Source organism: Glycine soja, chromosome 15, assembly GCF_004193775.1.
Source record: "Glycine soja cultivar W05 chromosome 15, ASM419377v2, whole genome shotgun sequence".
NCBI lineage: Eukaryota > Viridiplantae > Streptophyta > Magnoliopsida > Fabales > Fabaceae > Glycine > Glycine soja.
The window spans coordinates 12,039,329-12,052,021 of record NC_041016.1 but is presented as its reverse complement, the minus strand read 5'-3'; the positions used below and the strand labels follow the sequence as shown (position 1 = coordinate 12,052,021).

The following is a 12,693-nucleotide window of genomic DNA, read 5'->3' as shown; positions in this document are numbered from 1 at the left end:
TGTTACACATTTTAAATATTATGAATGCAGTAAAATGAATAGAGACAAATTTTTTATTTGATGGAATCTTCCATAATACCCTCTGACTTTTAGGGTGTATTAGGTTGAGAGGAAGGAAATAATACCCTCCTGACTTCTACCGTGTATTAGGTAAGGAGGAAGGAAATAGAAAAGATAAAAATAAAAGATAAATATTTAAATTAAAGTATATCGTAGAAAGTGCAAAAAACTCACTTATTTCTTCTATATCTCTCCTTCCCCCTCCAACAAGCACAAGCTTAAGGACTCGAAGATTACACGGGTATCTTCTAGCCAAGATAATCCATTTGTGATTATATATGGGTAAATTAGAAATAGATTTAGTAGTTGGTTGATGAAGGAGGTAATATTATGATTTGAGTTATTCTCCACCATTTGTAATTATATGGGTAAATTATAAACTTAATGATGATTTATTTTAGTAATTAGAAACACAATTAATTAGCAAAACGTGTGAGAAAGTCACGTGTGAACTTTCCTTTTTTTAATTTATTCTCCTATTTATATACTATAGATATAGATATAAATGTTATAAGTATACAATAAGATTATTTGACTGTACAGTAAAAAACAGATTATTTGATTCTTTTTGTTCGGTTTTAGTTTAGTTGAATTTAGATTTTTTTGGATTCATAATAGTGTTTATTGTTTTGAAATGGTTTTAAACACCCTATAAATAACTATTGCCTTTAAAATATTTGAACTAAAACTAAAATCAAAATCATTTGGTTAATAATTTGATTTATTATGTTTTCTATAATCAATTCACTAATTTAATAAAATCATGTCTAAAAAATCGTAAAGTTCAACAAAAACTCATTGGACAAAGTAATCCTTCGTAATGCACACGTGTAGGAATTGATTAATTTTTTCTAAAGCTCTTTCTTTCTCTTTTTTTTTTTTTTTACAAACTAAAGTTCTTTCTCTAAAAGTTATAAAAGAATAGCTTTAAACTTTAAGTAAATCAATTCAAAAGATTAAAGAAGCTTTGCAACCCCACTCCTCCTTGTCACATGAGAAAAACTAGTAAACAAAATATTTTTAATACTATTACATTACAAATAAGACTTTATAATCTTCAGTATACAAACATATTTAATGATCTGCGTACCCATTATGCAATGTAAACGTCAGATATTTTGGAACATTTAACTAATAACGAACTTATACTTGATCCCAAGAACAACTCTTCTCGTCAAGCTCCTATAAGAATATTCAACCAGTTGGTGCAGAAGACTAGCTCAAATTGACACTCCAGCCGTCTCACCCTTTTTATGTATTTGGATCATCGAATAAAATCTTGAAGACAAAACCTAAAAAAAAAAAAAAAAACACGAAAAAATGGCCTATAAATTATGCAGCGCACATGGTCCCATGCCCGTGAAACGTGTTTTATTTCCATTGATTATTTGGAGCTAACATTGAACACAAGCATGATACATAAAAAAAAGGTTGCATTTTATGAACATAACTATAGACACATTACATATTTATCCGATGCAGCTTCGTATCGTTTTGGATAACTCTCCCTCTCTCTAGCTTACAGCTCCAGCTCTTTCAACATTGGCATATGAGCTACAAATGCAGTCATAACTTATCATCAAGAATGGTGGACATCAGAAGCCCTTGCACGAATTCAAACCTCCGAGCCTTCTCTACTTGATCCTCTTCTGATAGCTGTAACTGCTGAGGTTTTCTGTAACCATACATCATACCATTGTCAGACAAGAAGTTCTCGAATCTTTTAACAAAAGTAAAAAATAAAAATGATTTTGAAGCAGTATGATGCAATGCTAAAATAGTCATATAACAATTCAAGTCATGAAACCAATGCATCACTCCAGATGACACCCGCAACCGTTTCATCAGTTACTTATGGTCACAAATTTAACCACATATATAACACCTATAGCACCTGTGCATGCATCTAATACTAAAACTATTGCCTAAAAATTTCCCATTCATTTCTCAAACAAAGCAAAGCTTTCATTAAATGGCAATATCAGCATTCCTACCTTTTCAAGAAATCGTCTTTTGAACTTTCTTTTACTAGAGCATCTTCAGTGGAAGGAGGTGTTGCACTCACAGACTCATCAGCTACAACTGGGTTAAACATAAATGATGATAACAGAGGATCGGGCTCGGAATTTGAGGAAGCTAAGTATGAAGAACCTCCAAGAAGGGACTGCAAGGCTCCTTCTTGTAACTCTTTTCTCAATATAGAAATTGTTGAAGCAGAGCCTCCTTTCCTGACCCTCCTTTTGCGCTGCACGTAAGTTCTGGTTATGGAAAAACTTTGAAGTCTTAATCCATAACATTTGACCATAAGAATAGTACTTGAAATGAAGTGGCTATGAGGCAATACAAATATGAAATAAGAGCCAGGTTCATCTCATAGAGAGACTTCTACATACGTAGTTAAATAGACATAGGACAGAGACATACATAGTTAACAATGCTGAAATCACTAGAATAACTACACAAAACAATTAGCCACATAGGAAAAATTCAAATTTGTCGGATAAAGCATACTTATGAGGTGAGTAACCACTGTTCTTCATTTCAAATAAACTAAACAAATGCTTGCTATATAGAAACATACTTAAGTTGGCTCATTGAAATCCATCACACATTCACACTCTTTAAACAGCTAACCATTCATAATGATGGGTGGGCAAATACAAACTCTTGTCATAAACATTTCACTATATCAGAGGTTCTTTTTTTTGGTTGAAGGCAATAAACGTGCATGTTGAAATTTTACCTACCAACAAATCTTGGCCTAATTTAGATGAACTTCTTAACAAGTATGGGAAAAGAAAATATGAAGGCAAACTTCTTCCATAAGTTAAAATCAATTCTGTGTTTCAACTTTTTCAAAAGTGACCACATCTAACTTTTCCAAAAACTAAAGTACATAAGTTAATTTCAACTTTTCAGGAAAAAAAATCATTTATTTCACTTCCTATTTCTTCTATTAAACATGTGCACAAGTTCAAACTTCATGAGCATTAAACAACTGAAACACCAATTTAAAATTATCAAATAACTGAAGTAGACAGGAATAGAAACACCAAGAGCAAAAGCATGAGAAACAGACCAACTTGCAAAAAGGATATCCTCAAGAAGTTCCCATGTTGTGTAGTAAAATGTCCAACGAGATCCACTCCCACCTTCTTCCCACAAATGGGACACACCTAAAGATACAATAACAATATATAAGCTTGGGCACAAAACAAAAACTGGTTAAAAAAATGTAATGTGATCAAAGAAAACCCATATTGTTGTTCAAGAACCAAGCATACCTACTCTACTCACTCACTCACCCTTACTAGCTTAGGCACTTGGAGGAATTGAAAATAGTAATAAAAACACACAATTTATTTATTTTTTACTCTGATTATTAATTTTGATTATTTTAAAAGGTTGTGTTGGTAGTTGGGTATTGGAAAGAAGAAACAGAAACAAGGGAAATTAATTGGTACTTCAAAACCACCACATGTCTATACCACATGTATGTAGCTCTGACTAAACTCCACATGACACCTGCTTAAATTTTTCAATCTGTAAAAGAAGGTTTAATCACTCATTTCATTCCTATAGTTACAAAAAAAAAATTTACCTTTTAATACCTATACTTAAAAACACCACATTTAAGTTGCGTGTAGAAACTAAAATGATTAAAACTGACATGAGTAGGGACTAAAATAGTATTTTTTTTTAAAAATGAATGAACTTGGCGTTTGGTAGGCCAAAAGTTTTGAGTTTCATTAGAATCTTGGGTTCCCATGTTTGGTATCTGTTTTAAAAATTTTCCTGGGATATAATGTTTCTGAGAATGTTTTTTAAAAAGTTTTCCACGAAAACTTTTCCATGTGGGTTATTTTACTACAATAAAAATATAATGTTACTCTTATTGATTGTGATAAATAATTAAAATAACCAGTAAAAATAACTCATAACTGTTCAAATCCTAGAAATTTATCTAAAAATCAAAAAGATTTTACTCATTCTTAGGATTCATGATTCCCCGGATTCATGATTCCGGACATGAAAAAACATATCTCCCACCAAACACCCCCTAAAAGTTAAACTTTTTGCATCTACAAACACCAAATTAAGTAATCATGAAACCAAAAATTAGTAACAATGGGTGTTAATTTGTGGAGAAAGGAACGAACCCCGTTTTTGGCTTGGATAGGGTGGTGGTCGTCAATGTGGCAACAGAGGGAAACGACGTCGTAATCCTCGGCGCAGAAAGGGCATAGAAACTCCGCCCTGAAATCATCGTTCCCTTCACTCTCCTCCGCGTACAGATCTGCAACAGAAACGCCACCAATTCGTTAATCGTTACACCACAATAATCTCAATCCAATAATTAATAAAAATAATAAATTTCTTAGGTTTGAAGTGACCAGATCGATAATGGTGGCGGCGTGAAGAGGAAGAGAGGCGCGTGGAAATCCAGGAATCGGAGTCCATGAAATGAAACCCTAAAAAGATGGAAATGTACGTCGGAGAGAGAGAGGGATTGTGGCACCGGCAAAGAGAGAGAAAGTGTTATGGTGTTATATATATATATATATATATATATATATATATATATATATATGAAGGGTGAAGGAAGTGAAGTGATGTGTTTTGATCAAGGTTATGAAGCGGTCCGATTATTCATTTGGTCGGTAGCTGATTAGGTCGGTAGTTGATTAGTAGTCTAATTAATTAATGAATAACTAGGGTGGGTTTAGTTTATATTTTTATTTTTTGTTTTTATTTTTTGAAAATTGTTTTCATTTTCAAAATATTAGACTTCTGAAAACATGTTTGGTTTCACTCTTTGTTTTCTGTTTTCATGGAATAAAAATGCTGAAAATTTATGAGACAAATATACTATATTTCCTAGATATATCATAAATAATTATAAATAAATTAAAAAAATTATAATAGTTTTCACAAATTAAAAAAAATATTAACAAATAATTATTAACAAAAATTATTAACATAATAGTTTTCAACAAAAATTATTAACACAAATATATTTTATAAATAATTTTCTATATAAATTAATAATTTATATAATTAAATATTTGTTAATAAATTTTATTAACAAATATTTAATTATATAAATTATTTATATAGAAAATTAGTTTCTCGCCGATGTCGCCAGTTCTTCTGGCGGCATCCATGTTTCGTAATTAGTTTTTAAAAGTACCCCCCTAGAGTAAATTTGTCAATTTATGATATATGACTTTTTATCTTTTTATATTTTTAGATTTGTTTAAAATTACATTCCACCGCAATTTCATTTTATCCGAAGTAAGGTTTTTGTTTTCAACTGAAAACACTATGGAAACGAGATTTTATTGTTTTCATTTTCTGGTTGGTTCCTGTTTTCATTTTCATTGAAAATGTTTTCAGAAATTCAACCAAACATATTTTCATCACCATTTTCTGTTTTCAGTGAAAATAAAAACAGAAAATAATCAAACCAAACACCCCCTAATTAATTCGATTTGATTTGGTATAAATTAATAAATTTAAAAGTATATACTTATTTATTGTAGGTAAGTAATTATATTATTTGATTAAAAAAAATTCATTCATACTTTAAAATTTAAAATAATAATTTAAGGTTATGAAGTTGTCCGATTATTCATTTGGTCGGTAGTTGATTAGTAGTCTAATTAATGGACAACTAATTAATTCGATTTGATTTGGTATAAATTAATAAATTTAAAATTATATACTTATTTATTGTAGGTAAGTAACTATATTATTTGATTAAAAAAAGTTCATTTATGCTTTAAAATAATAATTTAAGTATTAAAATTGACAACACAAATTCATAAATAATAATTCAATAACACACAATTAGATAAGTTTCATTTTTCTAAGTTTTTTTTTTTTTAGACGGATTTTAAAAATCACACCCGAATGTTGAGTTTACCCTTAATCGGTTGAGTTTGGTTGGTCCACTAACCAAACCGATCCAATTATGCTACCGAATCCTCATTGGACCAGATTTTTAAACTATGATTTTCATTTTTTTTAATTTGTAATTTTAATTTTTTTTTATTTTAACAACACTGCTCCTATAAACTAATTCCTAAAAAATAAATACAACTACAATTAGTTTTATTTAAATAATTACTCAAAATTAATTATAAAACTATAATTAATTTTATAGAAATGATTATTCAAGTAATTTATTTTTATTCATTCATAACCGGTTATATAACTACATCATCTGCTTGAACCTTCTCTTCTTTTAACCTGAAACTAAAGTAGTTTCAACATTAATTCACAAAATGAGAGTATCTACAATATAAAATCAAACTAAACATGAAAAATATGTATAATTCCTACAAAAAGAACCATAAATTGAAGGAAAGATGTTAATTTCATGTCACTATTCAATACAAAAGTTAGTCCTAAATAACGACTAACAGACAACAAGGTAGCTGAAAACACAAATAAACTTAGGCTTCCCTTTCTAGTGTTTTTAAGCAAATTTATATTCAGCACAATTTTTTCTATTAATTTCAATCCATCAAAAACAATATCATGACAAATTAAATTAATATTAAATAGTATGTATGCTTACTGCCAATAGATTCCAACACTAATGCATGAATGTCCAGAGTTGTCTTGGGGAATGTTTCCAGTATTATTGCTTCCTCCAAAGCTTTATGAAGCATTGAACTGTACTCTTTGTGGTCTGAACCCTAACTTGATGAGATATAATATATTAAAAGACTATTTCAAATAGCCATGAAGATGGAAGATGCAAAAGAACACAACAGAAAAAAGCTACAAGTATAGCCTTTCATATACTTGCTCTCTCTTGGCCCAAATCTAAATTAAGAAAAACAAACAAAATATCCCTATCAGGCAGAGAGCATAAAAAACAACAAAGCCATAAGAAACAAACCTCAGCAAGGTAAATTAACTAAATGACACATTTGGGAGATAAAAGAGCCACTCACACTGATACAATGACCTTGGTATTTCCAACCTCAGCATAAGCAGATCCAGATGTAGCATTCACAGCATCAATCTTGAAAACTGCAAGTAACCAAATATCAATGTGCTTATAAAAAACAATGCCACCAATCAATGTTTCAAAGCAAATAAGTGATTCTAATGGTTCATTTCAAAAATCAAAAGTTGTTTAGTCTTTTGTTAGGTGCTTAGTTAATCAGTTTTGATGACAACTAGCTAATATAGGCCTTCTACTTTCAGGATAAAAAGACAAGGTACTCTTTGCTAGGTGCCAACTCACTGCTTTCAACACATAATCGTTAATTGACCACTGCTTTGGCATGTCGAGCTTCACCAATGCCTCTAAATTCAACAAATGAATAATGTCTAGAAAGAAAGCTCATGATTCTCTCAATCTACTAATGCATTGAGATTACAAATGCATTGAGAAGAAATAAAATAGAATGGTTGTTCAATTTGAAAGTGAATGGGGGCTTATATACGGGTCTACATTGGTGGAAACTGCGGCCATCAGGTCAAGCCATGAGGACGATGTCGCCTTTTTGGAACTTTCTTTCGCGGAAGTTCCAGGCGGTGTGTTGGAGGACGATGGCGGCGACAATGGTGGCGTTGCCAATGATGGAGATCTCATTGACGTGGTCGGCGTTGACGAGGTCCTTGATTAGGGTTCGAGATTGGAGGATGCTGGATTGGAGATCATTGAAGTAGGAGTGGTCGGGTTGGCGAAGGTATTGGAGTTGCCAGTGGCGCTGCCCAGCGAGGATAGAGGTCGGGCAACAACTAAAGTTGTTGTAGTTGATGCACGCGACGACAACTTCGTGGTGGCCGAATTCGAATTCGATTTCCGACGGAGTTATGAAGGTGGAAGAGAGTTTGGGTTTTTTAGGTATGTCAGAGTTGTTGTGGTGGTTGTTTTCGTGGATGGTGGTGGAAGACATTGGGATTTGGGATTAAGAAATGAGGAATAGAGGCACATGCATGGCATTGGAAATGGAGTTTCAAGTGAGACGAGAGAGAGAGAGAGAGAAGGGTGGAAACGGTGAAGACGGAGGGAGGGAGAAAGAGGGTTTCAAAGTTTGTTTACAGCTAGGGTTTCGTCTTTGGAGAGCGCGAGAGAATAACTAGCTAAAGGGACACAGTCAAATATTAAAAATAGCGAAATATCTACTAAGACGATTTTTACAAAACCATCTTAGAATGCTAGCCTTTTAAGGCGGTTTTCGAAAAATTATCTTAATATATCTCTTGTTATTGACAAAAATGTCACTGTCTGACATTCTAAGATGATTTTCTAAAAATCGTCTTAAAAGGTGCGTCGTAAAAAATCATTTTTTAGTAGTGAACGTATTATTTGTGATTATTAGTATTTTATAAATATCTATGAAATTCCAACAAAATTCTCCTTTATCTTATCCTTTCTGATAAAAACACCTAAACAAAAAGTACAAGTATCAGAGTTGAATGAGGTGTCTATGTTGCATTTGATCCCGCAGGAGGCTTGTGCCAGAGCTGGATGGTTTCACGAGCTTGGGTAGTGTTGATTCCTACAGCCAATGAGCGGTGCGCCCTAGCGTGCTTCCATTGAATAATGAAATCTCTTGCTAAAGCTAAACCCAAGGAAGCATAAGCTGGTTTCTCATTATTGTCCCAAACCCTGTCATTTCTACGACGCCAAAGACACCATAGCGCTGCCAATTAAGGAGACAGTTTGTTCATAATCTAAATACTGCAACACTAGAAAGACTCAGTCCTTGACACTTTCAACTTTGTCCACAATAGGAGCAATAGAGTTCAAGCATCCAGAGAGAAGCAAAATTTCTTTGACATATGGGCATCCAAAAAAAGAATGCCATGATGATTCAATGGAGCAATCGCACATAGGACATGTAGCAGTGCATTAGACTCCCTTGGTGATTAATCTCTCTCTAGTTAGAAGGCAATCACAAGCCAATCTTCATCGTTGAGTTATCAATCGAAGACTCCATTGCTTGGTAGTAAGCTGATTTCACTGAATAAATTCCATCCTTACTATAATGCCAAATCAAGTTATCTTCTTTCTTGCTAAATTGGATTGGCATGCTCTTAATAATAGCACTGTCTCTTGCACAGAAAATGTGATCATATCCTCTCACTTTCATATCCTCAAGACCTTGTATAGGAGGACTGCTCACAAAAGGATTGTCATGGGATCTAAGCCAAGGCTCATCTCACGCGTTAATCTTCATACCATCACCCAATCGTCATCTAGTACCTTGCTTAACCAACACCCGTGAAGCATAGATGATACGCCAAATAAAGCTTGGGTTGCTTCCCAGGTTAGCTTGAAGGAAATCCTTCGTAGGAAAATATTTAACTTTGAGAACTCTTCTAACTATAGCTTCTTGGTCAGAGACAAGCTTCCAACCTTACTTTCCTAACATGGCTAAGTTAAAGGCAAAAAGATGACAAAATTTCATTCCTCTGTGCTCCTTTTTCATAGTTAAACGGTCCAGCTTAACTAGTTTATACCCCTCCTAGAACTTTTGTTTGGGCCCACCAAAAAGAGTTCAACTTTAATCTCATCACCCAAGGAAGAGGGGGAGCAAGAAAGTACTCATATAATATGATGGAATTGCTTGACAATTGATTTGATAAGAACTTCTCTTCCTGCTTTTGAGAGATGTCTTCCAGACCAATGAATAATTCTCTTCCAGATTCTATCTTTTAAGTAGTTGAAAATAGCTTTTTTCTTCCTACCAATCATACAAAGGACTCCAAGATACTTCCTTGTGCCTAGGCTTTTTGAAACTCCTACAGACATAGAAATATTTTCTCTATTGTCATTAGGGGTCGTTCTATTGAAGAATATCTTTGATTTACAGAAGTTAACACCCAAGCCAGAGGAGGTCTCAAAAGAAAGGTGTTTCCACTGAAGAATATTTTTCACCAAAATTCATATTCATGTAAGTACATTGCGTATTTTGTTTCTTCTTCCAATAATATCCCAATAAGTAATGTATAATATTAATTACTTTGGCTAAAAATAATCATTATTTATTAATATGTCATTGGTCCAAGTAAAATTGGACCAAATCTTTTAAATAAAGTATTGTTATTCAAGCCTTATGTGAAATGAATGAAACATATTATAAGAAGGTTAAATGGTGTGTTAGTGAAAATTTTTAACATTTTTCTCAAAGATAATTTTTTTTCAAAAATAGTTAAGACTTAAGACAAAGCACTTGAAAAATAGACTGATAAAAAATCGTCCAACAAGTTTTAGTCAAGTTTCGGACTAATAGAGTCTAGCTTCAAGCCAAACATTGGAATAATTCAAATTTAAGAGGACCATAAACATACTAAAAATTTAAAAGGAATAAAAAATGAACATTTCAAATTTTATAGCATAATAATTGATAAATTGTATATTTACTAATAGTTGGGTATAACATATTTTAAACCTAACAACTTAACTTGACCTAAATCAGGTTAATTAGTAGGTTTAGGCTGTGTTAAGTAGAATTGAGACTTAAACTCAAATAGACTAAATTATTTTTTTTATTGGGTAATGTTAAAAAAATTTCTAAACTTGACTCGACATGAAACTTTGCTTGCCCGTAATATTTGTCTATTAAGGAGAAATAATAATAGAAGGAGAAGTGTGATGTGACAGAGAGACAGAGAAAGTAAAAATAACATTAGTTATAAAATAATAATAAAATGTTATATGAACTATATAATAACTCTTTAATTAATAGAGAGGCTCAACTTTGTTAAAAAGTTATCAATTTATTAGGTGGATGAGAACTGACAATATATCTTTTCTAATGAACAAATGGCAAAAAAATGAATCCAAACATTATGCCTACCATTTCAAATGAAACACAAGTTGTATTTAGGTGTCACAATGAAGCGAATGCAACTTTAACTCTCCTTGTAATTATCCCATCACCAAAGATAGGGTAGGGTTTGGGAGAAATGTAAATGAAAATTTTAAACCAAATTCATCTCTCCAGAGGAGTTGGAAAACTCATAAAAAATAATTCACCCTGTCTTTTTTAAATTTAATTTACTTATATATATTTTAAAATAAATCTTACATTAACTATATTTTAATTCAAAAAAATATAAAATTAAGGACCTAAGTATATTTTTAGTAAAATCTGTAATTTTAATTTTATTATGTAATTATTGTTATAATATGCATATGTGTTTTGTTAGCCTTATGCTAATCGTGTCTAATCCTAAAATAAAAGTGTCCAAACTTTATGGAACATGTCACACTAATAAGATGATAAAAACATGTTACATTAATGATCATGGATCATAGGGTCTAGGGGACTTAATAAAGTTAGGATTTTATTCTCACTCTCATGTATCATTTTATGCTCACCTATGGAGTAGATAGTCATATCTTAAACTTGTCTTACTCTTTTTTTATACAAATTGGGATAAACTTGAATTCAAATTCAGACAAACACAAGATTTTCTCAATAAAGTTGGGTTAGGATTGAATATGTGTTTAAGAATTTGGATTTAATTTTTGTACTCCTCAAATATACATAAAAAGAATAGTCAAAAACTAATTGGGTAGGTAAGTTTCATCTTGTGTCAAAACAATAAACGGAGTTATAATTCTAAATGTTACATTAGACTCAACTTGGTTGATCAAACTAGTTGATCTATAAACCTGTTATATGGTTAATGTAGGCAACTTTGTTCCATCGGATCTACAAACAAATTGGTGTAACTAGTCGTGACTTTGCTAGTTTTTTTTTTTTAGAAAAAAATTGGTGACTCGGTGATTTCAAATAAACTAGTTGGGCCATGCATATGAGCAACTCTTAAACCTATCTTCTCACTAAACACTTTATTACTCCCATTACACTTGACACACACAACAAGCATGTCCAACAATGACACGTATTGGAGGCCAAAGATCCTTATAGATCCCTTGGAAAACCACTTATCTATTAGGACCAATCCTTAGAGGTGCTATAGACAACATATAAGCTAATGTTCTTGACGGCAATGATAATGTTGTGGTCGGTCCAATGGTAATGCGGTAGAAGGGGTGATAGTGCAATAAAGGTTTCTCCTCGGATAAAAGCTTAAGATAGCTTTTGATAAATTCTAAAAGAATTGGGATCAACTCCTTCATCCTAAAGATAAAATATTATAAGAGAGAGATATTATTTATACATTGTTTTTTATATAATTTTTTTATTTCTCACCTTTACATGCATCATTCATCTTATTTCATATTTCTTTTTTTTTTCTAGTCTTTTTCTCGTATACATTTTTGTCGTACAAAAATAGTTTCTCCATAAAGAAACCTTAAACCATGTCTGTCCAACTTATATATGCATAATTTCTAGCTTCAAACGACTGTGAAGAAAATAAGCCTTGGCAAAATAAGCTCCGGCAAAAGCCGTTCAAGCCCATGGTGCACATCCATGATTCAGTTTGAAGGTCTCTGCGTCCATGACAATATCGAAATATAAAGATGAACAAGTTGAACATCATATAAATAAAAAAAGACTCAGTAAACTCGAATGTTAAAATTTTAAATTAAAATGTAATATAAAATTACTTATTCAACAAACAAAACATCTTAGTGATAAAAAATCTGACTTTTTTTGCTGTCTCTTTTTAAATTATTTTCATACTGTC

The 12,693-nt window shown here is 31.9% G+C and overlaps 1 protein-coding gene across 2 annotated transcripts; it reads right to left on the bottom strand.

Annotated features, from left to right (window-relative positions):
• Positions 1-1,053: 1,053 nt before the first annotated feature.
• Positions 1,054-4,616, bottom strand: LOC114388551 (protein DEHYDRATION-INDUCED 19 homolog 7-like). Of its 2 annotated transcripts, XR_003661502.1 has the most exons (6): positions 4,455-4,616; positions 4,221-4,357; positions 3,159-3,236; positions 2,055-2,311; positions 1,526-1,735; positions 1,054-1,352 (listed from the first exon to the last, which is right to left on the bottom strand). XR_003661502.1 is itself a non-coding variant. In XM_028349095.1 (5 exons), exons 1-5 carry the CDS (start codon positions 4,519-4,521, stop codon positions 1,627-1,629), a joined length of 648 nt encoding a protein of 215 aa, XP_028204896.1. In that variant the 5' UTR covers positions 4,522-4,616; the 3' UTR covers positions 1,393-1,626. The 2 variants fall into 2 exon arrangements, 1 of the variants encoding a protein (XP_028204896.1); XM_028349095.1 differs by lacking the exon at positions 1,054-1,352 and having other exon boundaries at positions 1,393-1,735.
• Positions 4,617-12,693: the final 8,077 nt, after the last annotated feature.